General features: G+C 48.6%; 1 protein-coding gene across 1 annotated transcript; it reads left to right on the forward strand.

Annotated features, from left to right (window-relative positions):
• The first annotated feature begins 1,838 nt into the window (after positions 1–1,838).
• Positions 1,839–26,342, forward strand: HDAC3 (histone deacetylase 3). The gene is made up of 15 exons (XM_065410130.1): positions 1,839–1,935; positions 5,750–5,832; positions 13,332–13,474; positions 16,434–16,515; positions 16,919–16,975; positions 17,069–17,124; positions 19,093–19,226; positions 19,538–19,618; positions 19,701–19,774; positions 20,019–20,083; positions 20,516–20,605; positions 20,796–20,854; positions 23,682–23,761; positions 25,402–25,559; positions 25,897–26,342. Exons 1-15 carry the CDS (start codon positions 1,881–1,883, stop codon positions 25,964–25,966), a joined length of 1,287 nt encoding a protein of 428 aa, XP_065266202.1. The 5' UTR covers positions 1,839–1,880; the 3' UTR covers positions 25,967–26,342.
• The last annotated feature ends 934 nt before the right edge of the window (positions 26,343–27,276 follow it).

The raw sequence follows: 27,276 nt of genomic DNA on the forward strand, positions 1-27,276 counted from the left end.
TTGTGGTGGGCAGATTTTGTCAGTGAATTGCTAAATCTTGGTTAGCTCCTCTTCAGAAAGGCAGGTACCTGAAACTGATTCTTAAATTCATGAGACAGCAGCCGTCTCATTAGTTTGTTGTAGCGCTGTCAGATTTCTTCTTTTGGACAGTCCCTTCTGTTGAGACAAGAATTCCCTGGGCTTCTGCAGCCACTGCAAAATCTGCCCTTTGAATATGTACTAACAGCCATTTGGGACTCGTGCAGTCTACAGAACCTCATTAACGGCAAGTTTGATGTATGAGATGTAAAGATTTTCCCATTCACTTTCAAAGATGCCCTCAAAGGCTGGAGTGAATGATGCTAACTTTTATTACTCAAAGCTTTAGGAAAATACTACTTTTTAAAGGTATATCTTTATTTAGGAAATTTTAGCAGGCTTGCACATGCTATCAATGTAAATATCAGAGACAATACAATAAACATTACAGGAGTGACCTTATGTATAGTGAAACATTATACAGTAACATTACTGGTGTTCTCCCTATTTAACAGGGTGTTACCATGACAGAGGAAAATATTTTTAATGGATTTTTAATTGCTATGTCAAGAGGTGAGTCTCAGATTTTTACAACCCTTTTTCTCTTTGATTCAAATAGTTTTGGGGTGGATAATCTTTCTTTGGGGCTGGCCTTCTCTTGTGCTGAGACTGCTGCCTTTCTCTCTGGGGGAAGGACTCTGTCCCTGCTTTAGTGCCTATCTGGTTTTTTTCCTGCCCTCAGACATAGGGAGAGATGGATTTCCAAGTCTTCTATGCTTCAATTTTTATTTTTAACAATTGCTGTGGCCCTCCTCTTCATTATCAGAGAGACTTCTCACTGTCCTAACCCTCGCCAGTTTGTAGAGCCCTGCAAATCTGTGGATATCCACTTTATATTCATGGACCGTGTTTGGGGATCAGATGTGGATACACATTTTGTATCTGCGCAGGGTTCTAACAGTTTGGATAGGGGCCCGTAGGAGTTGGTTTTGAGTGACATTGATAGACACTTTCTGCCTCTATGTCCCGTAGGGTGACCAGATGTCACGATTTTATAGAGGCAGTCCTAGTTTTGGGGGCTTTTTCTTATATAGGCTCCTATTACCCCCATCCCGATTATTCACACTTGCTGTCTGGTCATCCTCCACAACCACTGGCATTTCCTGGCTATGGCACCGGGCTGCATTGGCAATGTTCGTTTTTACTCTGCGTCCACTCTGCTCTTGGGGTGGCCTTGCCACTGCCCGTCTCTGTGCCCTGGGAGAGAGCTCGACCTCGCTCACCCGAAGGCTGCTGCTGAGCCTTCCGGAGCTGGGGCGATGGCACCGGTATCGCCGTAAGGCTTCTCCGTGCTGTTCAGCGAGACGCTAAGGCGGCCCGGGGGAAGACGACACGGCCTCTCCTCCAAGCGCCGCCGCCGCCGGCCGGGGAAGGCAGAGCTGAATCCCGCGCTCCCGCTCGCAGCTGCCCCAAGGCGCCTCGTTGGGTGCAGCGCTCCCGGCAGCTCGTCCCGGCTCCCCAGGCCGGGGGTGGGGGGAGGTCGCGCCAGGCTGTGCCGGGAACGAGGCCGGCCGCACCGGTCGCTCCCAGGGGCTGTAGGGAACCGCGAGGGCACGAGCTCCCCGAGGCTGCTCCATGACGACAGCCGGGTCACACCCGCTCTAGCTGCGCGCGCAAAAACTGGTTGCAGCGGGGCGGGAGGATGGGACCGGTCGCGAACCAAGGATCGTCAGCTCTGCAAGGCCTGGCGGGGTGGGCTCGTGCGAGCTCTCGGCGTTGGGGGCGGGACTTGGAGCGCGGCGCGGTGATGTCACGGGTTGTGGGCGGAGCGGGCAGGCGGCGGGTCCTGGCGGCGGCGCGCCATGGCTAAGACCGTGGCCTATTTCTATGACCCGGACGTGGGCAACTTCCATTACGGTGAGAGGCGTGGGGCCCGCGGCCCCGTCCTAAGCCCTGGGCGGGGGGCAGGGAACGGGCCCTGGGCGGGTAGAGAACCGGGGGCAGGGAGCGGGCCATGGTGGAGAGTAGGGAGCGGGCCTTGGGCGGGTAGGGGACCGACGGGCAGGGAGCATTGCTCTGTGGAGCTACAACAAACTCCCTCTGAGTTTCACTTACACCCAGGATCATCTCCGGAACATTAAGAGGACTTTCACATAACCCCCTTTCAGGCAAGCTGCTACACTCCAGGGTTGGAGGGGGCACGCTCTTTCCCTCTGTAGCTTTTCTCACTGGCCATATGCAGGTTACCGCACACAAGCTTATGAACACTTCCTTCTTGGGTTTCAGTTAAGTCCAGAATCACCTCTGGAACAACTGAAATATCCTCAATCATCATAGGCCAAGAGGTACCTTCTGTCTGCTCCACAAAGGACTGGAGGTGCATTCTCCTTCATTAGGCACACTGCTATTTGCAACAGATAAACAATTGGAAACAGTTTTTCCTTCAACAGATAAACTGTTGCCTTCCACAAACAGTGGCTCATCACTTTTACCTGGTTCAGGCTCACTTTTACAAATTTCACTTGCCAGCAATCCATCACCCACCAGAAATCTACCCTTACCTTCCTCAGGGCTTCAAACTGACCATCAAGTTTAATTTGCTCTAAAAAAAATGTTTTCCTGAGCTGCTTTCTGCACTTCCTCTAATTCCAGCGTCACTTCTGAGATATTAGACAAACCTTCAGAAATTTCTTCACTATATACACTGCTTTTCTGACTGGACAGCTATTTTCCACAATCCCAAGGCTAGAGACACACTCTTCCTTGTTATAGTATACCTGGTTAAACACATGGAACTGCCTAGAGTCAAACACCCCCTCTTCAAAAATCTCCCTGTTAGTTACAAATAACAGAGGATTTACATTCATACTTTTTCTGGGTCTGGGTTATGACATTACTCTGATTAAACATAGTTACCACATCATTATTAAATAACATACCAACATTCTTATAAACTGAACAGATTCTGTTCTGTTCTGAAGACATCATTGCTGTAGAGAGGAGCTGGGCTTCCAGGTGAACACAGTTCCTGCTGTTCTTTCATTATTTTGATTTGGAGTTTAAGTCTGGCAACTTGGGTCTCAGCTTGCAGCAGCTCCATTCGCCTCCTGTGAGATTCTCTGGCTCTCTCCTCAGCTTCTTTTTCCAGCTGGGCCAAGGTTTGCTTCTCTTGCATCCAAAGTTCTGCCATTTCTCTCTCACGCTGAAGATGCTGGCTAGCTCTCAGGGCTTATAGTTTTGATTGTGGATCACTCATTGTGACTAACATTAACCTTTAACACTTTCAGTATCAAAATTTTAAAATTTGGAATAGCATGAGGTTCTGATCCAAAACCCAAATGATCTGGTTCTGTGGATCCTGCCGAGACTATGCCAATGTGACCCGTGGTGCCTGGAGCAGCCCTCATTGGAAATGCCAAGGTCAGGGCAGGCTGCAAAAGGGAGAGCAGATACTCCCAAGACTGGTGGATAACACTGAAGTTAAACTCTCCAACCAGTCACAGACTGTGCTTCTGATCCCCCACACTGGTTATCAAGAAGCAAAAAAAGAAATCACACAGCCCCATTTATTGCATTCCAGTTCTCTGGCTCCCAGACAGCACCTAGATCCAGTACAGTGAGAAGTTATTTTAAAACTCTACTCACATACACAAAATGTTCTTCAGACCCCAAAGGGTCAGCCACATTACTAAGTCAGTATAGGTTTGGATCTTACCCAAAATACCACGCTGATAGCCAATCCTTTAGTGTCTAAACAGGGGTGGGCAAACCTTTTAGCCTGAGGGCCACATCGGGGTATGGAAGTTGTATGGCGTGCCATGAATGCTCATGAAATTGGGGTTGGGGTGCAGGACGGGATGTGGGCTCTGGCTGGGGGTGCAGGCTCTGGAGTGAGGCCAGAAATAAGTTTGGGGTGAGGGAGGGGGCTCCAGGCAGGGGGTTGGGGTGCGGTGGGGGCGAGGACTCCAGCTGGGGTGTGCGCTGCCCCGTCCACAGGCGCCGTCCCTGCAGCTCCCATTGGCTGCAGTTCCTGGCCAATGGGAGCTGCGGGGGCAATGCGCGGAGGCCCCTAGCTGCCCCTAAACGTAGGAACTGGAGGAGGAATGTGCCGCTGCTTCCAGGAGCCGTATGGAGCTGACCCTGCTCCTCGGATGGAGCGCGGGAGCGGGGCAGGCCCCAGATCCTGCTCCCCAGCAGGAGCTCGAGGGCCAGATTAAATCGTCTGGCGGGTCGGATGTGTCCTGCGGACCGTAGTTTGCCCACCCCTGGTCTAAAACTAAAGGTTTATAAAGAAAAAAGAAAGACCAAGAAGAGAGATGTTAAATGGTAAAACAGTCACATACATACAAAGACTTCAAAGTCCATATATCAGGTTCCTAGCAGTATTGGTGAGTTTGTTGGCTTGAAAGGCCCTCTGAAATACATCTACAGCAGGGGTCTCAAACTCAAATGACCACGAGGGCCACATGAGGGCTAGTTCATTGGCACGAGGGCCGCATCACTGACACACACACACCCTCGCTGCCCCCGGCCCTGCCTCCACTCCACCCCTTCCATGAGGCCCCACCTCTTCCCACCCTTCCCTGCCCCCATTCCAACTCCTTCCCCGAAGTCCCCACCCCAACTCCGCCCCCTCCCTGCCCCCAGAGGGTGCATGAGGGGTGTGGTGGGGGCTCAGGTCAGGGAGTTGAGGTACAGCAGGGGTTTGGGGTGCAGGCAGGGTGTGGGGTGCAGCAGGGGGCTCAGGGCAGGGGATTGGGGTGCAGAAGGGGTGTGGGATGCAGCAGGGGGCTCAGGGCAGGGAGTTGGTGTGCAGAAGGGGTGTTGGGTGCAGCAGGGGGCTCAGGGCAGGGGGTTGGTGTGCAGAAGGGGTGTTGGGTGCAGGCAGGGGGCTCAGGGCAGGGGGTTGGGTGCAGAAGGGGTGTGGGATGCAGCAGGGGGTTGGGGTGCAGGCAGGGGGCTCAGGGCAGGGAGTTGGTGTGCAGAGGGGGTGTTGGGTGCAGCAGGCGGCTCAGGGCAGGGGGTTGGGGTGCAGAAGGGGTGTGGGATGCAGCAGGGGGCTTAGGGCAGGGGGTTGGGGTGTGGGGTGCAGCAGGGGGCTCAGGACAGGGAGTTGGGGGGCGGGGTGCAGGAGGGCTTCGGGCTCCGGGATGGCAGTGGCGCGGGCCGGGGCCAGGGCAGGCTGCCAGCCTCGGCCCCGCTCCTCTCCGGGAAGTAGCTGGAACCATGTCCCTGCGGCCCCTGGGGGAGGGGGACGCAGGGCTCCGCATGGCAAAAATGCGCTCCTCCGGGTACCTCCCGCGAAGCTCCCATTGGCCGTGGTTCCCTGTTCCCGGCCAATGGGAGCTGCGGGGGGCGTGCCTGGAAGCCAGGGCAACACACGGACGGAGCCCTCTGCTTCTCTCCCCCTTCCCCCCCTGGCCGCAGGGACGTGATGCCAGCTGGCGCGGGGCTCAAGGGGGGCAATCCCGTGGGTGTAGTTTGCCCACCCCTGGCCTGGAGGTAGGTCGGGGGGAGGGGGGGGGACACGGGCGTGGGAGAGGGCAAGGGGAGCTGACCCTGTGTGTGGAGAGGGTGGGGGTGGGAGAAGGCAGGGGGAGGTGGTCCTGTTTGGGGGGTGGGGAGAGGGCAGGAAGAGGTGGTTCTGTGTGTGTGTGGGGGGGGGCAGGGAGTGGTGTGTCTAGCTTTGAATCCACTGTGTGCTCTGACTGTCTTCTTTTTTTCTTTCCAGGGGCAGGACATCCCATGAAGCCTCATCGCTTGGCACTGACCCACAGTCTGGTGCTTCACTATGGGCTCTACAAGAAGATGAGCGTAAGTGAAAACTGATAGGGACTATCTTGAGCCATTGCCTCCTTCTTGCCTGATCCATCCCAGAAAGTCTCCTAGTGAGAAGCGCTTAAACCAGAATATTCATACAGAAAATACCATGCCTTATCCAAGCCAACATACAGTTCTTGCAAATTATTACAAGGCACATCATATTTGTCACAATGTACCATCTGGCCTCAGAAATATATACTCTGCAACATGAGTGGGTCATATGGATTAAATATGTCCACAGCCAAAGGTGGTGTACCACTTAAGTGTTGAGGGGAAACTCCAAAAATACATGATTTCAGATGTGTGATTTCAGGATACCTGTTTGAAACTGTGAGGTAATTATTTTTATAAATAGCAACCAGCCATGCTAGAAGGATACTTGTTGGTCTCCATTTGTACCTTTCACAGAAGAGCTACTGATTGGGAAGAATAGCTTATCGTATATACTCATTCATAAGCCAATTTTTTTTAGTAAAAAAGGGAAGGATCAGAGAAGGGGGTCGGCTTATGAATGGGTATAGACATAGGCGGCGAGTTCCATACCCACGTGGTGCTCAGGCACCAGCAATATTCAGAGACAGATGCCCAGCTCCAGCAATACTTGGGGCCAGGTGTCCCCCCCCGGCCCCACCTGCGGCCCCCCCATACCTTCCCCGAGTGTCCCACAGCCCCGACTTGCCTTTCACCAGCAGGCCCCAGAGCAGAGTGTCCCTGTCTCTTCTGTGTGCAGCTCCATGTTGCCTCCCTGCCGCAGGGTCCTAGTGCCCCCATCTCCACTGCCAGGGCAGACTGACTCTGAGCTTGCCCTTCCCCCTCAGACCCTTTCATTTTCTAATGGGACCCTCCAGCAGCACAGGCCCCCCCCCCCCCCCCACCCACAGTCACCGCTCCTGCCCCATGCTGGGCAAGGGGCAGCCCCATCCCTCACCCCCAGTGAGGCTACAGTCAGGGGCAACAGCAGGGGAGGAGGCGCACGCAGCACCCTCCTGCACCCACCACGGGGGAGGCGAGGGTGATTCCTGGACCTGAGAGGGGCCCTAGGAGCACATGCAGTGACAGTGGTGGGGGTGAGTGCGCTGCTGGGGAGGTGGAGCAGGCTGCAGCCGCGCCGCCTGGCCAGGCCAGAGACATCCTCACCTGGCTCGCCCCAGCTAAGGTAGGAAGGGATGGGATGGGGAGAGTGTGGGGGTCCCAGGCTAGGGGTGGGGTCATGTGGGAAGTGGTCACGGGGGTTATTTCCCTGACCCCCAGCTTCTCCCCCCCCAAAAAAATTTCCCCACCAGTTGCTGTCCCGGCCCGTCAGGATAAGCCGCTGGCGGGCTAGGAGACTTTGGGTATGTCTACACTACGAAATTAGGTCGAATTAATAGAAGCCGGTTTTATAGAAATCGGTTGTATACAGCCGATTGTGTGTGTCCCCACATAAAATGCTCTAAGTGCTCTAGTCGGCGGACCGCGTCCACAGTACCGAGGCTAGCGTCGACTTCCGGAGCATTGCACTATGGGTAGCTATCCCACAGTTCCCGCAGTCTCCGCCGCCCATTGGAATTCTGGGTTGAGATCCCAATGCCCGAATGATGCAAAACAGTGTCGCGGGGGGTTCTGGGTACATGTCGTCAGGCCCCTCCCCCTCCGTCAGAGCAACGGCAGACAATAGATTCGCGCCTTTTTACCTGGGTTACCTGTGCAGACAACATACCACGGCAAGCATGGAGCCCGCTCAGCTCAGCTCACCGTCACCATATGTCATCTGGGTGCCGGCAGACGTGGGACTGTATTGCTACACAGCAGCAGCAGCTAACTGCCTTTTGGCAGTAGACGGTGCAGCATGACTGGTAGCCTTCATCGGCGATCTGGGTGCTGGCAGCCGTGGGGCTGGCAGCCGTAGGGCTGCATTGCACCAGCCCTTGCCTTTTGCCTTTTGGCAGTAGATGGTTTATTACGACTGGTAACCGTCCTCATCGTACAGCAGTGGCTGTCGATCATGGGCACCTGGGCAGACATGTTCAGTCCAGCAGTGGCTGGAACTCCGTATGTCCCCCATCCCCCCAGTCATATTCTGCTGCCTTCACAATGATGATGATGGCTATCAGTCGTAATATGCCATTTTCTGCCAAGCGCCCTGTTGGATCATCGCACATTAGCAGAGTCTTCCCTGAGCAGCAGATCGTGCAATAGACCGAAGGCTACTGCCAAGCGCCCAGTATTTGCTGCCAAGCACCCAGAAGATGCCGAGGGCTATCAGTCATGCTGCACCGTCGTCTTAAGATGTAAAAAATAGATTTGTTCTGTATTCATTTGCTTCCCCCTCCCTCCGTCAAATCAACGGCCTGCTAAACCCAGGCTTTTGAGTTCAATCTTTGGGGGGGGGCCATTCTGTGTGACAGTTGTTTGTGTTTCTCCCTGATGCACAGCAACCTGTGTTGATTTTAATTCCCTGTACCTGTACGCCATGTCGTCACTCGCCCCTCCCTCCCTCCCTCCCTCCCCTGGTCCGTCAGATACTAGTTTCGCGCCTTTTTTCAGACCAGACGCCATAGCTAGCACTGGGATCATGGAGCCCGCTCAGATCACCGCGGCAATTATGAGCACTATGAACACCACGCGCATTGTCCTGGAGTATATGCAGAGCCAGGACATGCCAAAGCAAAACCAGGACCAGCCGAGGAGGCGATTGCAGCGCGGCGATGAGAGTGATGAGGAAATTGACATGGACATAGACCTCTCACAAGGCACAGGCCCCAGCAATGTGGAAATCATGGTGTTACTGGGGCAGGTTCATGCCGTGGAACGCCGATTCTGGGCCCGGGAAACAAGCACAGACTGGTGGGACCGCATCGTGCTGCAGGTGTGGGACGATTCCCAGTGGCTGCGAAACTTTCGCATGCGTAAGGGCACTTTCATGGAACTTTGTGACTTGCTTTCCCCTGCCCTGAAGCGCCAGAATACCAGGATGAGAGCAGCCCTCACTGTTGAGAAGCGAGTGGCGATAGCCCTGTGGAAGCTTGCAATGCCAGACAGCTACCGGTCAGTCGGGAATCAATTTGGAGTGGGCAAATCTACTGTGGGGGCTGCTGTGATCCAAGTTGCCAGGGCAATGAAAGACCTGGTGATATCAAGGGTAGTGACTCTGGGAAACGTGCAGGCCATAGTGGATGGCTTTGCTGCAATGGGATTCCCAAACTGTGGTGGGGCCATAGACAGAACCCATATCCCTATCTTGGCACTGGAGCACCAAGCCACCAAGTACATAAACCGCAAGGGGTACTTTTCAATGCTGCTGCAAGCCCTGGTGGATCACAAGGGACGTTTCACCAACATCAACGTGGGATGGCCGGGAAAGGTACATGATGCTTGCGTCTTCAGGCACTCTGCTCTGTTTCGAAAGCTGGAGGAAGGGACTTTCTTCCCGGACCAGAAAATAACTGTTGGGGATGTTGAAATGCCTATCGTGATCCTTGGGGACCCAGCCTAATGCCATGGCTCATGAAGCCGTACACAGGCAGCCTGGACAGTAGTCAGGACCTGTTCAACTACAGGCTGAGCAAGTGCCGAATGGTGGTGGAATGTGCATTTGGGCGTTTAAAAGCGCGCTGGCGCAGCTTACTGACTCGCTCAGACCTTAGCTAAAAGAATATCCCCATTGTTATTGCTGCTTGCTGTGCGCTCCACAATATCTGTGAGAGTAAGGGGGAGACATTTATGGCGGGGTGGGAGGTTGAGGCAAATCGCCTGGCCGCTGATTACGCGCAGCCAGACACCAGGGCGGTTAGAGGAGCACAGCATGGCGCGGTGCGCATCAGAGAAGCTTTGAAAACGAGTTTTGTGACTGGCCAGGCTACGGTGTGAAACTTCTGTTTGTTTCTCCTTGATGAACCCTCCGCCCCTCCCCCCCCCACCCGGTTAACTCTACTTCCCTGTAAACCAACCACCCCACCCTCCCCTACCCTCCCCCCTTCGAGCACCACTTGCAGAGGCAATAAAGTCATTGTTACTTCACATTCATGCATTCTTTATTAATTCATCACACAACTAGGGGGATAATTGCAAAGGTAGCCCGGGATGGGTGGGGGAGGAGGGAAGGAAAAGGACACACTGCAGTTTAAAACTTTAACTCTTATTGAAGGCCAGCCTTCTGATGCTAGGGCAATCATCTGGGGTGGAGTGACTGGGTGGCCGGAGGCCCCCCCACCGTGTTCTTGGGCGTCTGGGTGAGGAGGCTATGGAACTTGGGGAGGAGGGCTGTTGGTTACACAGGGGCTGTAGCGGCGGTCTCTGCTCCTGCTGCCTTTCCTGCAGCTCAACCATACGCTGGAGCATATCAGTTTGATGCTCCAGCAGCCGGAGCATCGACTCTTGCCTTCTGTCTGCAAGCTGACGCCACCTATCATCTTCAGCCCGCAACTTGCTCTGTTCATCCCGCGATTCAGCACGCCACCTCTCCTCTCGTTCATATTGGGCTTTTCTATAATCAGTCATTGACTGCCTCCACGCATTCTGCTGTGCTCTGTCAGCGTGGGAGGACATCTGTAGTTCTGTAAACATGTCATCACGTGTCCTTCGCTTTCTCTTTCTAATCTTCACTAGCCTCTGTGAAGGAGAAACATTTGCAGCTGGTGGAGGAGAAGGGAGAGGTGGTTAAAAAAGACACATTTTAGAGAACAATGGGTACACTCTTTCACGTTAAATTTTGCTGTTCACATTACACAGCACATGTGCTTTCGTTACAAGGTCGCATTTTTCCTCTTATATTGAGGGCCTGCCGGTTTGGTGTGAGAGATCACTCACGCAGTGCCAGGCCACAGATTTCAGCTTGCAGGCAGCCATGGTAAGACACAGTCTTTTGGCTTTTTTAACCTTCTTAACATGTGGGAATGGTTTCAAACAGTAGTGCTCTCATTTCCCATACCAAGCACCCGTTGGGTTGGCCATTTAAAATGGGTTTGCAATGTAAAAGGAGGGGCTGCGGTTTCAGGGTTAACATGCAGCACAAACCCAACTAATTCCCCTCCCCCACATCCAATTCTCTGGGATGATCACTTCACCCCTCCCCCCACTGCGTGGCTAACAGCGGGGAATATTTCTGTTCAGCAGAGCAGGAACGGGCACCTCTGAATGTCCCCTTAATAAAATTGCCCCATTTCAACCAGGTGAACGTGAATGATATCACTCTCCTGAGGATAACAAAGAGCGATCAGGAATGGATGTTGTCTGCATGCCAGCAAACACCGGGACCATACGCTGCCATGCTTTGTTATGCAATGATTTCAGACTACGTGCTACTGGCCTGGCGTGGTAAAGTGTCCTACCATGGCGGACGGGATAAGGCAGCCCTCCCCAGAAACCTTTTGCAAAGGCTTTGGGAGTACATGAAGGAGAGCTTTCTGGAGGTGTCCCTGGAGGATTTCCGCTCCATCCCCATACACGTTAACAGACTTTTCCAGTAGCTGTACTGGCCGCGATTGCCAGGGCAAATTAATCATTAATCATTAAACACGCTTGCTTTTAAACCATGTGTAATATTTACAAAGGTACACTCACCAGAGGTCCCCTGTGTGCCCTCAGGGTCTTCAGTGAGTTCGGGGGTTACTGGTTCCAGGTCCAGGGTGACAAACATATCCTGGCTGTTGGGGAAACCGGTTTCTCCGCTTCCTTGCGGCTGTGAGCTATCTACATTTCCTCCATCCTCCTCTTCCGAACCCTCTTCCCTGTGTGTTTCTCCAGTGAGGGAGTCATAGCACACGGTTGGGGTAGTGGTGGCTGCACCCCCTAGAATGGCATGCAGCTCCGCGTAGAAGCGGCATGTTTGCGGCTCTGCCCCGGACCTTCCGTTTGCTTCTCTGGCTTTGTGGTAGGCTTGCCTTAGCTCCTTAATTTTCACGCGGCACTGCTGTGCGTCCCTGTTATGGCCTCTGTCCTTCATGGCCTTGGAGACCTTTTCTAATATTTTGCCATTTCGTTTACTGCTTCGGAGTTCGGCTAGCACGGATTCATCTCCCCATATGGCGAGCAGATCCCGTACCTCCCGTTCTGTCCATGCTGGAGCTCTTTTGCGATCCTGGGACTCCATCACGGTTACCTGTGCTGATGAGCTCTGCGTGGTCACCTGTGCTCTCCACGCTGAGCAAACAGGAAATGAAATTCAAACGTTCGTGGGGCTTTTCCTGTCTACCTGGCCAGTGCATCTGAGTTGAGAGTGCTGTCCAGAGCGGTCACAATGAAGCACTGTGGGATAGCTCCCGGAGGCCAATAACGTCGAATTCCGTCCACACTACCCCAATTCCGACCCCCTAAGGCCGATTTTATCGCTAATCCCCTCGTCGGAGGTGGAGTAAAGAAACCGGTTTAAAGGGCCCTTTAAGTCGAAAGAAAGGGCTTCGTCGTGTGAACGTGTCCAGGCTTAATTCGATTTAACGCGGCTAAAGTCGACCTAAACTCGTAGTGTAGACCAGGCCTTTGTTAGGTTTACCTCCGTGCCTGCGGATGCTCGAGGTAAACAAACTGTCTTGGTCTGCCAGTGGCTTATCCTGATGGCCTGGGAGCCAAAGTTTGCCAACTCCTGAATTATAGGGTCGGCTTATGAATGGGTCATAAAAAATTACCGTTTTTACTTATCCATCTTGGTGGGGGGGGGCGGGGTCGGCTTAAAACGAACCGGCTCATGATCGAGTATATACAGTATTTGATGGGCCTTAACTGTGAATTCCCAAACTTCCAATGTTTGGATTTTTTAAATATAAATTGTTTAACTTCCTGGCTCTCTAATCTTTCTTTTTAAAATGATAACGTTCTTTCAGGTTAAAAGTTTGATACTTTCTTAATCTTAAGGCCAGTTTAACAAACTCTTTGTGTGAGTATTTGCCAGTAGAGCTCTGTAGTTGCATGTTTCCATAGGTTACCAGAATAATCATAACAGTATAATTATACCCATATAGCTATACCAGTATAACTCCCTGTGAGGACACTCTTATTCCGGAATAACACTGTCCACACGGGGAGTTATACCTGTATAGTTATGTGAATACATTTCCCCATGTACACAAGCCCATGCTTTCTCCAATTTTTTTAAAAAGCAAAAATTTCTTAATTTTGTTAAAAGTATATATTTTAATTAGAGACAGATAAAGAAAGGCAAAACTTAAGGTTCTGATTAATCTCAGAGCAGCTTAATTTCCTCTCATTGTACATATGTAGTATTCGTGATCGTTAACTTAGTTAAAAGTGTACTTTAATATGGAAAAAATGCAATGATGGCAAATTCATATTGTTGTGGACACCATCTCTTGAATCAATCCCTACTTTCCTGACCACTTTTTATTTAAAATTTGCAAGACACTTGTTAAGCTGAGCACATAGTTGAGCATTTTTAGACTGACACAGTGATTTGGGGTATTTGTCTATTTGGAGTTAATTTGGTGGTGAGATTTGTGGTAGCCAAGGTAAACCCAACTCTGAGCAGGAAATAACTGTTGTGTGTCCTTCTCTTTGAGGTTTTTAAACCATACCAGGCATCCCAGCATGATATGTGTCGCTTCCACTCGGAGGATTATATAGACTTCCTGCAGAGGGTGAGTCCCAACAACATGCAAGGATTCACCAAGAGCCTCAATGCCTTCAATGTGGGTGATGACTGGTGAGTATCTAGCACCTAGCAGGTGAATGGGAAGCACAAGGGTTACAGTAATCTCATGTGATTACTTGGTGTGGTATGGGTGCATCATAATGGTTCCAATACAGTGTGGTATTAATTTTACATTTTTAACTAAAAAAGCCCTATAGTCTAATGGAGCCATCAAGATGTTGCAAACAGTTTGTTGAGTAACTGTTATTGCTGTAAATCTTCTTCCTCTCCCTCCTCTTTTTAATCTCTTTGAGTTTCAGTTGTTAGATCTGAATCTAGATGGTAAGCTCTATGGTAGGGACTGTAACTTTACTTGGTTTCGTGAGGGTCTTAGTTCCTGAAAACTTGGGCAGAGATGTTCAAAGGTGGCTAATTTTGGTTGCCTCAGTTTTTGGGTGCCAAACTTGAGACAACTTAAAGGTTCTGACTTTCAGAAAGTGCAGATAAACTCTGAAAATCTGTGTCTCAAACTTTGCACCCCAAATCACTAGTCAATTTTGAAAATTTTGACCTCAAGCAATAAATAATAGGATAACAGTACAGTCTCTATATACTAGTATTTCCACTAATTAGTGAGGACAGGATGAGAAGTGATGAGATTTAGCTGTGGGAGGCAGAGGCTGCTATCCTTGCCTTTCCATAATCTCCTTTTCTCCAAACTGAACAAACCCAGTGTTCTTAAATACACAGTCTGCTGGGAGTTTCAGCTATTTGCAGGACTACAAAGTGCTGTAGACACAGGTCAGGCTGCCACCTACTTTAGGGTGAGCTGATCTGTCATTCTTGCTCTCCGTTGGTGGCCATATAACACATTTTTCACACACCTCCCTGGCTTGCACTTCTGTGGCAGTGGTATTTGCTTTCTCCCTCAGCCAATCCTCTCATTGGGTTAATTTGACTATAGTTCTACTTTTGTGAAAACAGTGTGGTCAGGTACAAGCTCTGGGGCCTGTTAACAAGTGAAACACATGGAAGCAAGAGATTTGAGGTCTATGTTTTATTTCTGGTAGATTGTGTGCGCACATTGATATGTTATGACTTGCACTTGTTAATGTGTGCATGCTGTGAGTCACTGAAAATGAGTAAAGGAGTTCTTCTGCCATAGCGAGCCTGCTGGCTAGAGTGGGATTGCACGATGGAGATGAGACATACTTTGCTACTCTGAGCAAGAGCATTGTGCATCCCTGGATACAATTTATTGCTCACAGCAGTCTATTCACTAGATAGGTGAATGGCTGGGGAGCATCTTCAAACTAACAGATTACAACCCCATGGGAATATAGTGTGTGAGTAGATGTCTTGGACAGCTATGTTCCCTGTTGTTGTTTTGTTGTGAAGTCCTGCCTGTGACGGGTTGGATCACAGAAACCCCCTTGGGAGCTGCCACCCGATGTGCAAAGACTACCCCTGCTTCTGTTTTCCCTGCCAGCTCAGGACTCCAGCACCCTGTCTTGCTGAGTCAGACACTCCTGTCTGGCTCCACCACAGACCAAGGGTCTGAATCACTTGTCCTAAAGCTGCAAGTTTACCCAAAAACAGCTCACAGGAGTGTGCTTATCTTTAGCACTCAGATGCCCAACTCCCAATGGGGTCTAAACCCAGATAAATCCGTTTTACCCTGCATAAAGCTTATGCAGGGCAAACTCATAAATTGTTCGCCCTCTATAACACTGATAGAGAGATATGCACAGTTGTTTGCTCCCCCAGGTATTAATACATACTCTGAGTAAATTACTAAATAAAAAGTGATTTTATTAAATACAGACAGTAGGATTTAAGTGGTTCAAAGTAGTAACAGACAGAACAAAGTAAGTCACAAGCAAAATAAAGTAAAATGCGCAAATCTATGCCTAATCAAACTAAATACAGATAAGTTCCTCACCAGTTCCAGAATGCTCCCTTTTACAGGCTAATTTCCCTTTAGCCTGGGTCCAGCAATCTCTCACAACCCCTGTAGTCACTGTCTTTTGTTTCAGTTTCTTTCAAGTATCCTGGGGGGGTGGAGAGGCTCCTTCTTTAGCCAGCTGAAGACAAAATGGAGGGGCCTCCCCCAGGTTTAAATAGACTCTCTCTTGTGGGTGGAGACCTCCCTCCTCCCTCCTATGCAAAGTCCAGCTCCAAGATGGAGTTCTGGAGTCACATGGGCAAGTCACATGTCCCTGCATGACTCAGTCTTTACAGGCTGAAGCCATTGTCCACATGGTATCTTGCATGTCTCCAGGAAGACTTTTTATGTGGATTGGAGCATTCCAAGATGCATTGTTCCCCAAGTGTTTCCTGATCAGGTACTTAACCTGGCGAATTCCTTCCTAAAGAAGCTGACCAAATGCCTCCCAAAGCTTACTTAGAAACCAAGCAAGCATACAGCCCATATTCTTAACCTCAAGTAGAAAATGATATATATATGTACAAATAGGATGAATAGATATAGTAGACCATAACCTTTACGGAGATATGTTACCTGGCACAGGCAGCACAAAACATATTCCAGTTATGTCATGCATACATTTATAAGCACCCCCTCCCCATAAAGCCTTATGGGGTACACCGTCACACTGCCCTCTCCCTTACACAGGATGCCTTGTGTCTTCTCTCTCCAGGACCTGTCCCCATATATGCATCAGCATGGTAGAGGGCAGGATTTAGTCTGTATGTTTCCCATTCTCCAGATCTGGAGTATATGGTGAACAAGATTGTTCCAGACTAACTCGAAAGTTTCTTGTAATTATTATCAAATCCGCCAAGTTTTCCATAGTGTTTGCAAAGGATGGTGTAATGTTGCCTATTGGTATGTAGTCTGTAGTGAACAGGGTCAGAATGACCCCGAATTAACATTTCTCTAGCAGAGACTGCATTTTGATATTCTTTGTCTAATGGTCACTGAGAGTTTTGTTTTGGTCTCAATCCTGGAGACGTGTATCTGAAGTTGGAAGGTTCTGTTCTGTTTGAATTTTGTGTTCTCTTTTTGCAGCCCAGTATTCCCAGGCCTTTTCGAATTTTGCTCTCGCTATACTGGGGCCTCACTGCAGGGAGCAACGCAACTGAACAACAAGGTAACTCTGAGCTGATATGCTTGTCCTCTTTGAACACTGACATGCCAGCTGGCTACTGTGGGGGATGGAGTCCCTAAGATAACCTATACTACATATACTTATTGTAAAAACACCAACTCGGTGTCACCTGTCTGTTAATTTGTGGGGGAATCTCTTGGATTTCCCCCTGCCCCCACACTGACTGATTGCAAACACTGATTTAGTACAGCTTAAGTAGCTTGACTGGATGACAGATAGCAGGGCATCTGAAGGGACTGGATGGGTGGGGAGAAAGGGGAAAAAATAATAATTGTGAGCCACAATGTGGGGGCAGGGCTGATGTCCATACTGACATGCAGGGTTGCGTTTGGGGTTGTTGCTCTCTTGCTCTTATCTTTGAGCTAATCTGCTCTTCCTTTCTTAGATCTGTGATATTGCAATAAACTGGGCTGGAGGCCTGCATCATGCCAAGAAGTTTGAGGTAATGACACAAGTCTAAGTATTTCTGTCTCACTGAAAGTTGGGCTCATTGCTGCTCTTCTTTTGACTCCATTTTCTTTTCTTTGCACTGCAGGCTTCTGGGTTTTGTTACGTCAATGACATAGTTATCGGCATTCTGGAGCTGCTCAAGTAAGGACTCGGTGTGAGTGCACTGTGATACTGTTTTGGATTAGAAGTGATGCTCTGGGAGGGTAATGCTGTGAGAGACGCCCTGTGTGATGTGGTTGTAGTATGGACACTGCCCTTCTCCACATCATAAATACGATCCCCTCTGCTGATAGAGAGTTCTTCCCTTCTTGTTCTCCTTAATTTCAGTTGTGCCTTAGACATAGCTGATCATTGGCTGCCCTGGACAGTCTCTGTTTCAGGTGTCTTCTGTAGCCTAACAGCTGTTCAGGCGTGTCCCTGGCATGATTCTGCTCTTACATCTCCAGCCTCTATCTCTACTGGTAGCTTCGCTTCTCTGCCAAGACCCTGCCATTGCAAAGTCCCAAACACTCAGTTCTTGACTTACTGTCCTGTTCTCATCCTCAGAAGCAGGAATAGTTCTCAGTTAAGGCAGAGGACTGAGAATAAGGATATCTGGTGCTAGCTTTGTTGATTGTTTTCTCAATTTACCATCTGTGAAATATTTTTCTACTTCACAGGGCCCTTGTGAGGCTTACTGTGTGTATAGTTCTTGCCATTGTTAAGCTCTTTGTGATAAATGCAAAGTGTTGCACTTTGGAAGGAAAAATTTGAACTACATGTGAATCTTTCTGGATTCTAAATTTAACTATATTGCCTCAGGAAAGGGATCTGGGTATCACTGGAGACAGCATAATGGGGACCTCCACTTTGGTCAAAAAAATGCAATTGTGGTTCAAAAAAAACTCTAAACTCATAAGGAATGGGATGGAGAATTATAGAAAGGCATTCTAATATTTTCTGGATTAATTAAGGTTTGCCGCCTCTAAATGTTACTGCAGTTCTAGTCACCTCATCTCAAACAGGGTGTTGGCTCTGGTGAGGGTTATGTCCCCTCTCTCTTTAACATTAAAAGTGGGGACATATAAGTTTTGATGCTTTAAATGACCTCTCCTTATCTGACCTCTGCCTGACGGACCTAGTAAATTTATTGCCCAGTAATTTCAACTCTCCTGCATTCCCCTGAATGTCCACTTGGCAAGCGGACACTTCTCAAGCCCAGCTGCATCTCCTTTCTCTCCCCTGCATTCAGACCTCCGTTCTCAGTAACTTTGGCTTCAGCCTTCACTCAACTTTCCTTTTTCCACATTCCCTGTCTCTGCAATGCTGCCTGTTGCCATCTATGCAACAATGCCCCTGGGCACTATGTCCTTCTGCCCACCGTGGCTGAGATCCACGTTCATGCCTCCATCTGGATGACTGCACTTCATTCCCCATACCTCCTCAAGTCCTGGCTCTCCAGACTCCAGCACTGGAGAGTGATGATGCCAGTGCTGTGGCACATACAGGGAAGAACAACTGCTTCCATCTTCAAATTACTTTACTCCCCATTCATTTCAGGAGCATTTAAAGATTAACTAGATTGTAATTTTTTCATGGCAAAGACTTTTGTACATAAAGTGCTTTCTAAACTTCTCTGACTGTACAAGTCAGTCAATTCATGGACTTGCACTACCCAGCCTCATCGCTGGTTCCTCTCACTTTGCGTCTTCGCCAGTGGCCTCCTTCCTGACCCTTTGCATAATCTTGCTGCTGCCAATGCAAGAATCTTCTCTGCAGCCTTTGCCGTCTGAACGAGCTCACTGCATCTCTCTCTTTCATGTGCTTTCCATCGTGTCTCTAGTCTGCTCTTAAAACCTGTTGTTCCTTGTTCGTGCCTCTTAATATAACAGACAAGAGTATTTTAAAGTACAGTTTGTATGGAAGATGCTCTACACAAACATTATCTTATGGTCTAATGTCAGAGATATTCTCCAGAGACCTCCAGAGGCTTGCTGAGCCGGAAGGCCTTTGACATATTACAGGCTTGTTTTATGGGGGTTGGATTTTAGGAAACCATAGCAAAGTGGTTGCTGTAGTTGGGATGGCACCAGTGGACTGTAATGCGCCTTTGTCTCCTGTTTCTGGCAGGTATCACCCACGTGTTCTCTACATTGACATTGATATTCATCACGGAGATGGTGTTCAGGAGGCCTTTTACTTGACAGACCGTGTCATGACAGTATCTTTTCACAAATATGGGAACTACTTCTTCCCTGGTACAGGTACAGAATCTCCACTGCCCCAGTGAAGTGCAGATTTCAGGCCCCAATCACTGCTGTTACATAGTAGTGTGAAGTTCTGGGGCTCTGGTTTCAGAGAGAGATGACTGAAGAAAGGAGTTCTGGAGAGTGGGGAGAGGCTGGGTGAAGGATATGGTCCCGTGGTAGTTTGCAGAGTAGGTGGAAAGGATCTCCATGCCATGGTTGGATCCCTTGGCAGAAGTCTTGATTTGCTGTTGTCCGTACTGCCCACACCTATGAAGTTTCAGAGCTGATCCTTGTGTTCTGTGACTCTGCCTCCTTTCCTCTGCCAGGTGACATGTACGAGGTTGGGGCAGAGAGTGGCCGCTATTACTGCCTCAATGTGCCACTGCGGGATGGCATTGATGACCAAAGTAAGTGGAATGCTTTCCCTGCGCCCCAATGTCCCTGTTTGCCCTCTTGAGCCATGATGACAATCTGTCTTTCTCTCTAAAGGTTATAAACACCTCTTCCAGCCAGTCATTAACCAGGTGGTGGACTACTACCAGCCTACATGCATAGTGCTGCAGGTAGGAGAGCAGGTCTATGTGCATCTGTTGCAGAGGGAATGGATAGGAGGTATGCACTCTCCAGTATGTGCATCTGTGGCTGCCTGGGGAAATATGGACAGGTGGGTGCTGGCTGGCTGGAATGCTGCTTGTGGCTCTGTGGTAGGTTGGGTATAACTGTGGGATGCTGGTGGCTTGTTAGGATGTGCATCTGGAGAATAATGCTTCTTAGCCAAGACTCAGCTGTTCTCTTTCTCTTCCCTAGTGCGGTGCTGACTCCCTGGGTTGTGACCGTCTGGGTTGCTTTAACCTCAGTATAAGAGGACATGGGTAAGTTCAGCAAGGGTGTGGATGGAACATTTAAAGGACCATCATTGCAGTCAGTGAAAGAATGCATTGGGTCTTCAGTGCGAGTCTTGAGCTCAACAAGAGCAATCTAGTTCCCTGTGGGATAGGAGGCTCTCCTCAGAAGAGCTAATAAGGGGTAAGATTCTGCAGAAGCAGATTCCCCAGACTAGATTTGGGATCTCATAACATTTCTTCCGGCAGTGCTCTGCCAGAATGCATGAACACAGAGGTCAGATTTCTCTCAAGCCATGAGAACAGCTCCCATCAGGGCAAGGTTTGGGTTTCACTGATGGGAGCCCTGAACTCTGTGTATCATACAGTTAGGTATGTTACTGGGTTGAGCATGGTGCTGCATTGATGAGCTTAGATCAGCTGCTAACAGTCACAGGTTTCCCTTCTGTTTTGGGTTTTTAGGGAGTGTGTGGAGTACGTAAAGAGTTTCAACATCCCCCTTCTGGTGCTGGGAGGAGGTGGCTATACTGTTCGTAATGTGGCACGATGCTGGTGAGTCTTTCACATGCTTGCTGGAGAATGTCCTATTTGTTGCAGATGGCATGAGGGTTATCAACACTTGTGCTCCTTTGGGCCTTTATGCAGCTGTAACTGGCATTGAGTTTCAGGCTGACTGCCAGTACTGGGTAATGGGGGGAAAGTCGATCTTTACTGGACTGAGTAGAATGTTCTGTGTTTTTAGGACCTATGAAACGTCGCTGCTTGTGGATGAAGCAATTAGTGAGGAACTCCCATACAGTGGTGAGTTAGCGTCATCTTGTTACAGATTATTATGTTGTGCCAATATTTAAATAGGGTAAGTGGGATGACCTGGATAAGTATAGGCCTGTCAGTCTGACATCTATCCCAGGCAAGAAATTAGAGCAGCTGATATGGGACTATTTTAATAAAGAATTAAAGAAAGGTATTATAATTAATGCCGATCAACATAGGTTTATGGAAAATAGATCCTGTGAAACTAACATAATTTCTTTTTTTTTATGAGATTACAAGTTTGATAAAGGTAAATAATGTTGATGTAATTGACATGTATAAGGCATTTAACTTGGTAATGCACAACATTTTGATTAGAACAGTGTTATTCAGGCCTCTGAGTCAGGAGCCAAATTAACAATCAGCATTGCCCAAAAGAGCCACAGTCGCACCTCCTCCCCCCCAATATTTCCACATTTAAATATGAATAGATAATACTATAGTAAATGAAATAATGAATTCACATGACTGTGGCTCTTTTGGGTAATGCTGATTGCTAATTTGGCTCCTGAATCAGAAGCCTGAATATCACTGTTCTAATCATATATATATTATTTCTCACATCAAAATGACTGACCAAGTATTTATTGTATCAACTAAAACTGATTGATAACATAGTAAAAGCATCCTGCTTGGTTAATAACTTAGGCTACGTCTTCACTACAGGGGGGGGGTCGATTTAAGATACGCAAATTCAGCTACGCGAATAGCGTAGCTGAATTCGACGTATCGCAGCCGACTTACCCCGCTGTAAAGACGGTAGCAAAATCGACCTCCGCGGCTTCCCGTCGACGGCGCTTACTCCCACCTCCGCTGGTGGAGTAAGAGCGTCGATTCGGGGATCGATTGTCGCGTCCCGACGAGATGCGATAATTCGATCCCCGAGAGGTCGATTTCTACCCGCCGATTCAGGCGGGTAGTGTAGACCTAGCCTTAGATTGGTTAATAATTAAATCACACAGTGTTTTAATATCATGTGCTGCAAAAAGCCGCAGGAGACATATTAAAGAGCCCACTTGCAGCTTGTAAGCCTCAGTCTGAGTATCATTGGATTAGAAAGATATAAAATCAACGTAAATTAAATGGAATAAAAGCTGGCTAACTGACAAGTCTCAATTATAAATGGGGAATCATCATTGAATGAATGTGTTTCCAGTGGGGTCCCACAGGAATCTGTTCTTCGCTCTACGCTATTTACTATTTTTATCAATGACTTGGGAAAAAAACATAAAATCATCAATGAGAAATTTTGGAGATGACACACAAATTGGGGGAGTGGTAAATAAGGAAAAGGATGAGGTCACTGTTACAGAGTGCTCTGGATTGCGTGGAAAGCTGGGTGCAAGCAAGGACTATGCATTTTAATATGACTAAATGTAAATGTATACATCTAGGAACAAAGAATGTAAGCCATATTTTCAGGATGGGGGACTCTATCCTGGGAACCAGTGACTCTGGAAAAGATTTGGGGGTCATGTTGGATAATCAACTGAACATGAGCTCCCAGTGCGATGCTGTGGCCAAAAGGATTAATGTGATTCTTGGATGCCTAAACGGGAATCTTGAATAATTGTAGAGAGGTTATTTTATCTCTGTATTTGGCACTGGTGTAATGGCTGCTGGAATCCTGTATCCAGTTCTGGTGTTCACAATTCAAGAAGGAGGTTGATAAATTGGAGAATGTTCAGAGAAGAGCCACAAGAATGACTTAAAGGATTAGAATACCTGCCTTATAGTGATAGACGCAAAGAGCTCAATCTATTTATCTTAACAAAGGTTAAGGAATGACTTGATTACAGTCTATAAATACCTGGAGGGTATGTTCAGATATTTGATAATGGGCTCTTCAGTCTAGCAGTGAAAGGTATAACATGATCCAGTGGCTGGAAGTTGAAATGAGACAAATTCAGATTGGAAATAAGGTATAATTTTTTAACAGTGAAAGTAATTAACCATTAGAACAATTTGCCAGAGTTGTGGTTGATTCTCCATCACTGGCAATTTTTATATCAAGATTGAATGTTTTTCTAAAAGATCTGCTTTAGGAATTATTTTAGGAAAGTCTCTGATCTATGTTGTTATACAGCAGGTCAGTCTAGTTCAGTGGTTCTCAAACTTTTGTACTGGTGACCCCTTTCACATAGCAAGCCACTGAGTGCGACCCCCCTTATAAATTAAAAACACTTTAGCACTATTATAAATGTTGGAGGCAAAGCAGGGTTTGGGATGGAGGCTGACAGCTCGCGAACCCCCATGTAATAACCTCGTGACCCCCTCAGGGGTCCCGACCCCCAGTTTGAGAACCCCTGGACTAGTTGATCACAATGGTTCCTTTTAGCCTTGGAATAAATTAATGTGAGTTTCCCCACTCTCTTCATAAATTTAGCTAATGTGCTTCGACGTTCTAATGCGTCAGGGACTTTAGCTGGATTCCACACCTATGTTAATTAATGTTAACCAGAGTGGGGCTGAAGCAGTAGTATCTTCTGAGCCTAACCCAGGTGTTCCTGAACTTTCTTGCTTCCTACTGTACACATCCCCCATCTGTGGTGGGCCTCACTGGACAGACATATCTGCATTACAGTATCATGTGTTCTAAATTCCATACACAATGTTCCTGTTGCTTTCTCTTTTCTTTCTGGCAGCATACCCCTCATGATGATGGAGTTGGCTCTCACTGTGCTCTTGATGGTATGGTGACAGCTAGAATGATGTAGGGTAGGCTGTTCCTATCTCTGCAGAACAGTGTTTCAGAAAAACTAGTTTCAAACTCCCCTCGCCCCTGTTCTTTAACTCTTTACTGGTTCCCTCGCAGAATACTTCGAGTACTTTGCTCCAGACTTCACCCTCCACCCAGATGTCAGTACAAGAATTGAGAACCAGAACTCTAGACAGGTGAGTGGCTCTGGCCTTGTCCCGGACACGCTACTCTGCATCAGCTAACATAGCCATGTGGTGTAGTCTGAAAAGAAAAGGTCTGTGCTTGATGCTAGATCCTGTGAAACCAGGTGGAGTTCAGCCAGCAGCTCATCCAGGAAAAACTTGCCAGGGCAGGGCAACAAGAGGCTTTCCTGCTCATCACAGTGTTGGACAACATGCTTTCTTCTTTGCAGCCACAGGTTTCTAATTTTCCCTGCCTCCACCACACCCCTTCCTCCAAGCCCCCACCCTGCCTCTTCCCACCCCCGCTCCACCCTCGCCCCACCTCTTCCTGCCTCTTTCCGCCCCTCCCCTGAGCGTGCCCCGTCCCCGTTCCTTCTTAGAATCATAGAATATCAGGGTTGGAAGGGACCTCAGGAGGTCATCTAGTCCAACCCCCTGCTCAAAGCAGTACCAATCCCTAACTAAATCATCCCAGCCAGGGCTTTGTCAAGCCGGACCTTAAAAACCTCTAAAGAAGGAGATTACACCACCTCCCTAGGTAACCCCGCCCTCCCAGCGCCTCCTGCACACCCTGCTGTTCTGGAGTTGTTGGAGGAGTTGATTGGCCGGGGCGGCTGGAGGGAGGGAAGCTTGGCTGCAAGTGGATGCTAAGCACCCGCTAATTTTTCTCTATGGAGTGGGCACCTATGTTTGCAGCCTCACAGCATCTTTGAGATGTAGGGAGCTCTCCAAAGATACTTCATATTTGAGAAACTTGAAGGTCCTCTTACAATTTCCTTTCCACTTCTGAAGCGCCTGCCCTGAGTCTTAGGCTTGGTCTTATGTCAGACTTATGTCACTATAACTAGGTCACTCAGCAATGCAGTTACACCGACCTAACTCCCAGTGTAGACTAGCGCTGATTGACCAGAGAAGTCTCCCGTTGACATAGCTACTGCCTCTCAGGGAGGTGGATAACTCCTATGGCAGTGGCTCTTAACCTTTCCAGACTACTGTACCCCTTTTAGGAGTCTTGATTTGTCTTGTGTACCCCAAGTTTCACCTCATTTAAACTACTTGCTTAATACAGAACTCAAAATCAGACACAAAAATACAGAAGTGTCACAGCACATTCTTACAGAAAAATTGTTTACTTTCTCATTTTACCATATAATTATAAACTCAATCAATTGGAATATAAATATTGTACTTACATTTCAGTGTATAGTATATAGAGCAGTATAAACAAGTCATTGAAATTTTAGTTTGTACTGACTTCAGTAGTGCATTTTATGTAGCCTGTTGTAAAACTAGGCACATATCTAGATGAGTTGATGTATACCCCTTGGAAGACCTCTGGAAACCCCTAGGGGTACACGTACCCCTGGTTGAGAACCACTGACCTACAGCAATGGGAGAAGCCCTCCTGTCGGCGTAGGTAGTTTCTTTGCTGAAGCACTACAGGGACACAGCTGCATCCTTTTAAGTGTAGACAAGCCCTCAGTGCCTATGTTGAGTATATTATGCTCTATGCTACAGTTTAAAGCCATTTGCATTGATGGCATTTGCGTGGCCTTAGGGCATGCATGGTGCAGGCAGGTGTTAATGCCAGTAATTGTGGTACTGTCTCTTCAATCTAGCTAAGCTGATCTGCTCCTTCTGTTCCTAACCAGTACTTGGATCAAATCAGACAGACAATATTTGAGAATCTGAAAATGCTGAACCATGCTCCCAGTGTCCAGATCCATGATGTTCCTTCTGACCTGCTCAGTTATGATCGTGCAGACGAGCCTGATCCAGAGGAGAGAGGCTCTGAGGAGAACTACAACAGGTACTTGGCCTCCCGTTCTTCTTGTTCAGATGAGCTGGGAAAGAGGCTCCTCTCTCCTGTTCACCACATCCCAGTGAGGGGAGATATGGTGGGGACTGTCTACATCCCAGAGTAGATATTGCATCCCTTTTGATTCTCTGGTTCTTATCCAGAGAAACTTCTCTACTAGCACATGGTTACATGCCTCAGAGGACATATCCTATGTCTGCTAGGCAAGGAGATGTGTCCCTCCCTCCCTTTTTCTAGCAACATGTTCTCATCTGTGTCTAGACAAACTCCGCTCTTCTGAAAATCCTGGAAAAGGCTGCCTGTCCTTATGTTCTTGTCTGTCTTTCAGGCCTGAGGCTTCTAATGAGTTCTATGATGGTGACCACGATAATGATAAAGAAAGTGATGTCGAGATCTGAGGGCTGAGTTGTTGGACTCTGAACTGTGGGGCGGTCCCTATTAAGACGTTGGTGCTTGGTGGAGATGACTGGGATACACATGAGCCAGTAAAAGGTCTCTTTTTGGACCTCCCCTTTATATTTGACGCATGTGGCAGCAGGAGCAGCGTTGCCGGGGCAGGCTGGCTACCTATGGAGGCACAGAGCAGTGAAACCTGTTCCTTACCCTCTCCAATCCCTCAGGGCTCTGACTCTCATCAGTAGGGCAAATGGAAATTCATGTGACACTTGGATCCACACCATGGTCTCTGTGCTGCTGCCATACAACCAGTTTCAGAGCCCAGTCTGCAGTGGCTTCACCAGCTCCTCTCAGTACAGCTCAGGCTCCAGCCAGAGAGATGGGAGTCAGTGCTGCAGTGCCTAGAATCTCCCTGTCCCCTTCATCAGCACCACTCAATGTGTCCTTGGCCATCTGCTCAGGCAAAAGTCCACTGAAACCTGCAGTGAGGTACACTTCATGCCAGCTTTTCCAGCCATCCTAAGTTCCTGTGTTTGGAGAGGCAAGACCAGTTCTGGGGTTGAGACTGGGGGAAGGGGTGAGACTGGGCAGTTCTGGGTCCAACCTGGTGGAGCAGGGAGGGGAGAATGTATTCAGAGTGTAGCCTTTGTCTTACTTTGGAGTAGCTTCGTTCTGTATCTGCTAACAGGAACCACAGCTATTTGCCATATTTGGTTTTGTCCCAAACTCCCTATCTAGATCTTTACCTGGGGCTCAAATTACTTGGGAGCAGAGGGTGCAGGGGTTGGTTGCAGGGGGCTGTGCCATACCTGGTGTGGTGCATTCCCACTTCCATTGTAACCTCCAGACACCTTTCCCTCCCCTAGCCCAGGCTCTTTTACACATCCATAGAGAATTCGGGGTGAATCACATACCCTAAGTGGAAGACCTTTCCCCTCACTGACAACCCGGAAGAATTCATTCTGTTCTGTGGTGCGGGAAGTGGCGCCTGAAGCTGAAAAGATGAACTTTTGTACTCCTACCACAGTGTAGAGACCTTTCTCCTAGGGCCCCCCTCAATCCCAAACGCTCAGTCTGAGCCTGGGGGCTCGTGCTGTCCGTTTTTGGAGAATTTTGTCTTAGCTGGGGAGATGGAATGGGCATCAGCTTCCTGCTCTCTGTTCTTTTCTGTTTGTTTTACCAAGGTTTTTAAACAATAAACCAAGATGGTATTTTTCTTACGTGATTTGTTGTTTTGTTTGTTGAAAAGCTCATGCATCATTTGCGTCTGTCGATGCTTCTGAGTGAAAGCACCATAGGCTTCTAGCTAGTG

Source organism: Emys orbicularis, chromosome 8 (genome assembly GCF_028017835.1).
Source record: "Emys orbicularis isolate rEmyOrb1 chromosome 8, rEmyOrb1.hap1, whole genome shotgun sequence".
In the NCBI taxonomy this organism is placed as follows: Eukaryota; Metazoa; Chordata; order Testudines; family Emydidae; genus Emys; species Emys orbicularis.

Coding starts and splice junctions, on each gene's coding strand:
- HDAC3 (XM_065410130.1), top strand. CDS start 1,881: ATGGCTAAGACCGTGGCCTATTTCTATGACCCGGACGTGGGCAACTTC. Junction 16,976..17,068: donor ATCATGCCAAGAAGTTTGAG/GTAATGACACAA, acceptor TTTGCACTGCAG/GCTTCTGGGTTTTGTTACGT. Junction 17,125..19,092: donor GGCATTCTGGAGCTGCTCAA/GTAAGGACTCGG, acceptor TGTTTCTGGCAG/GTATCACCCACGTGTTCTCT.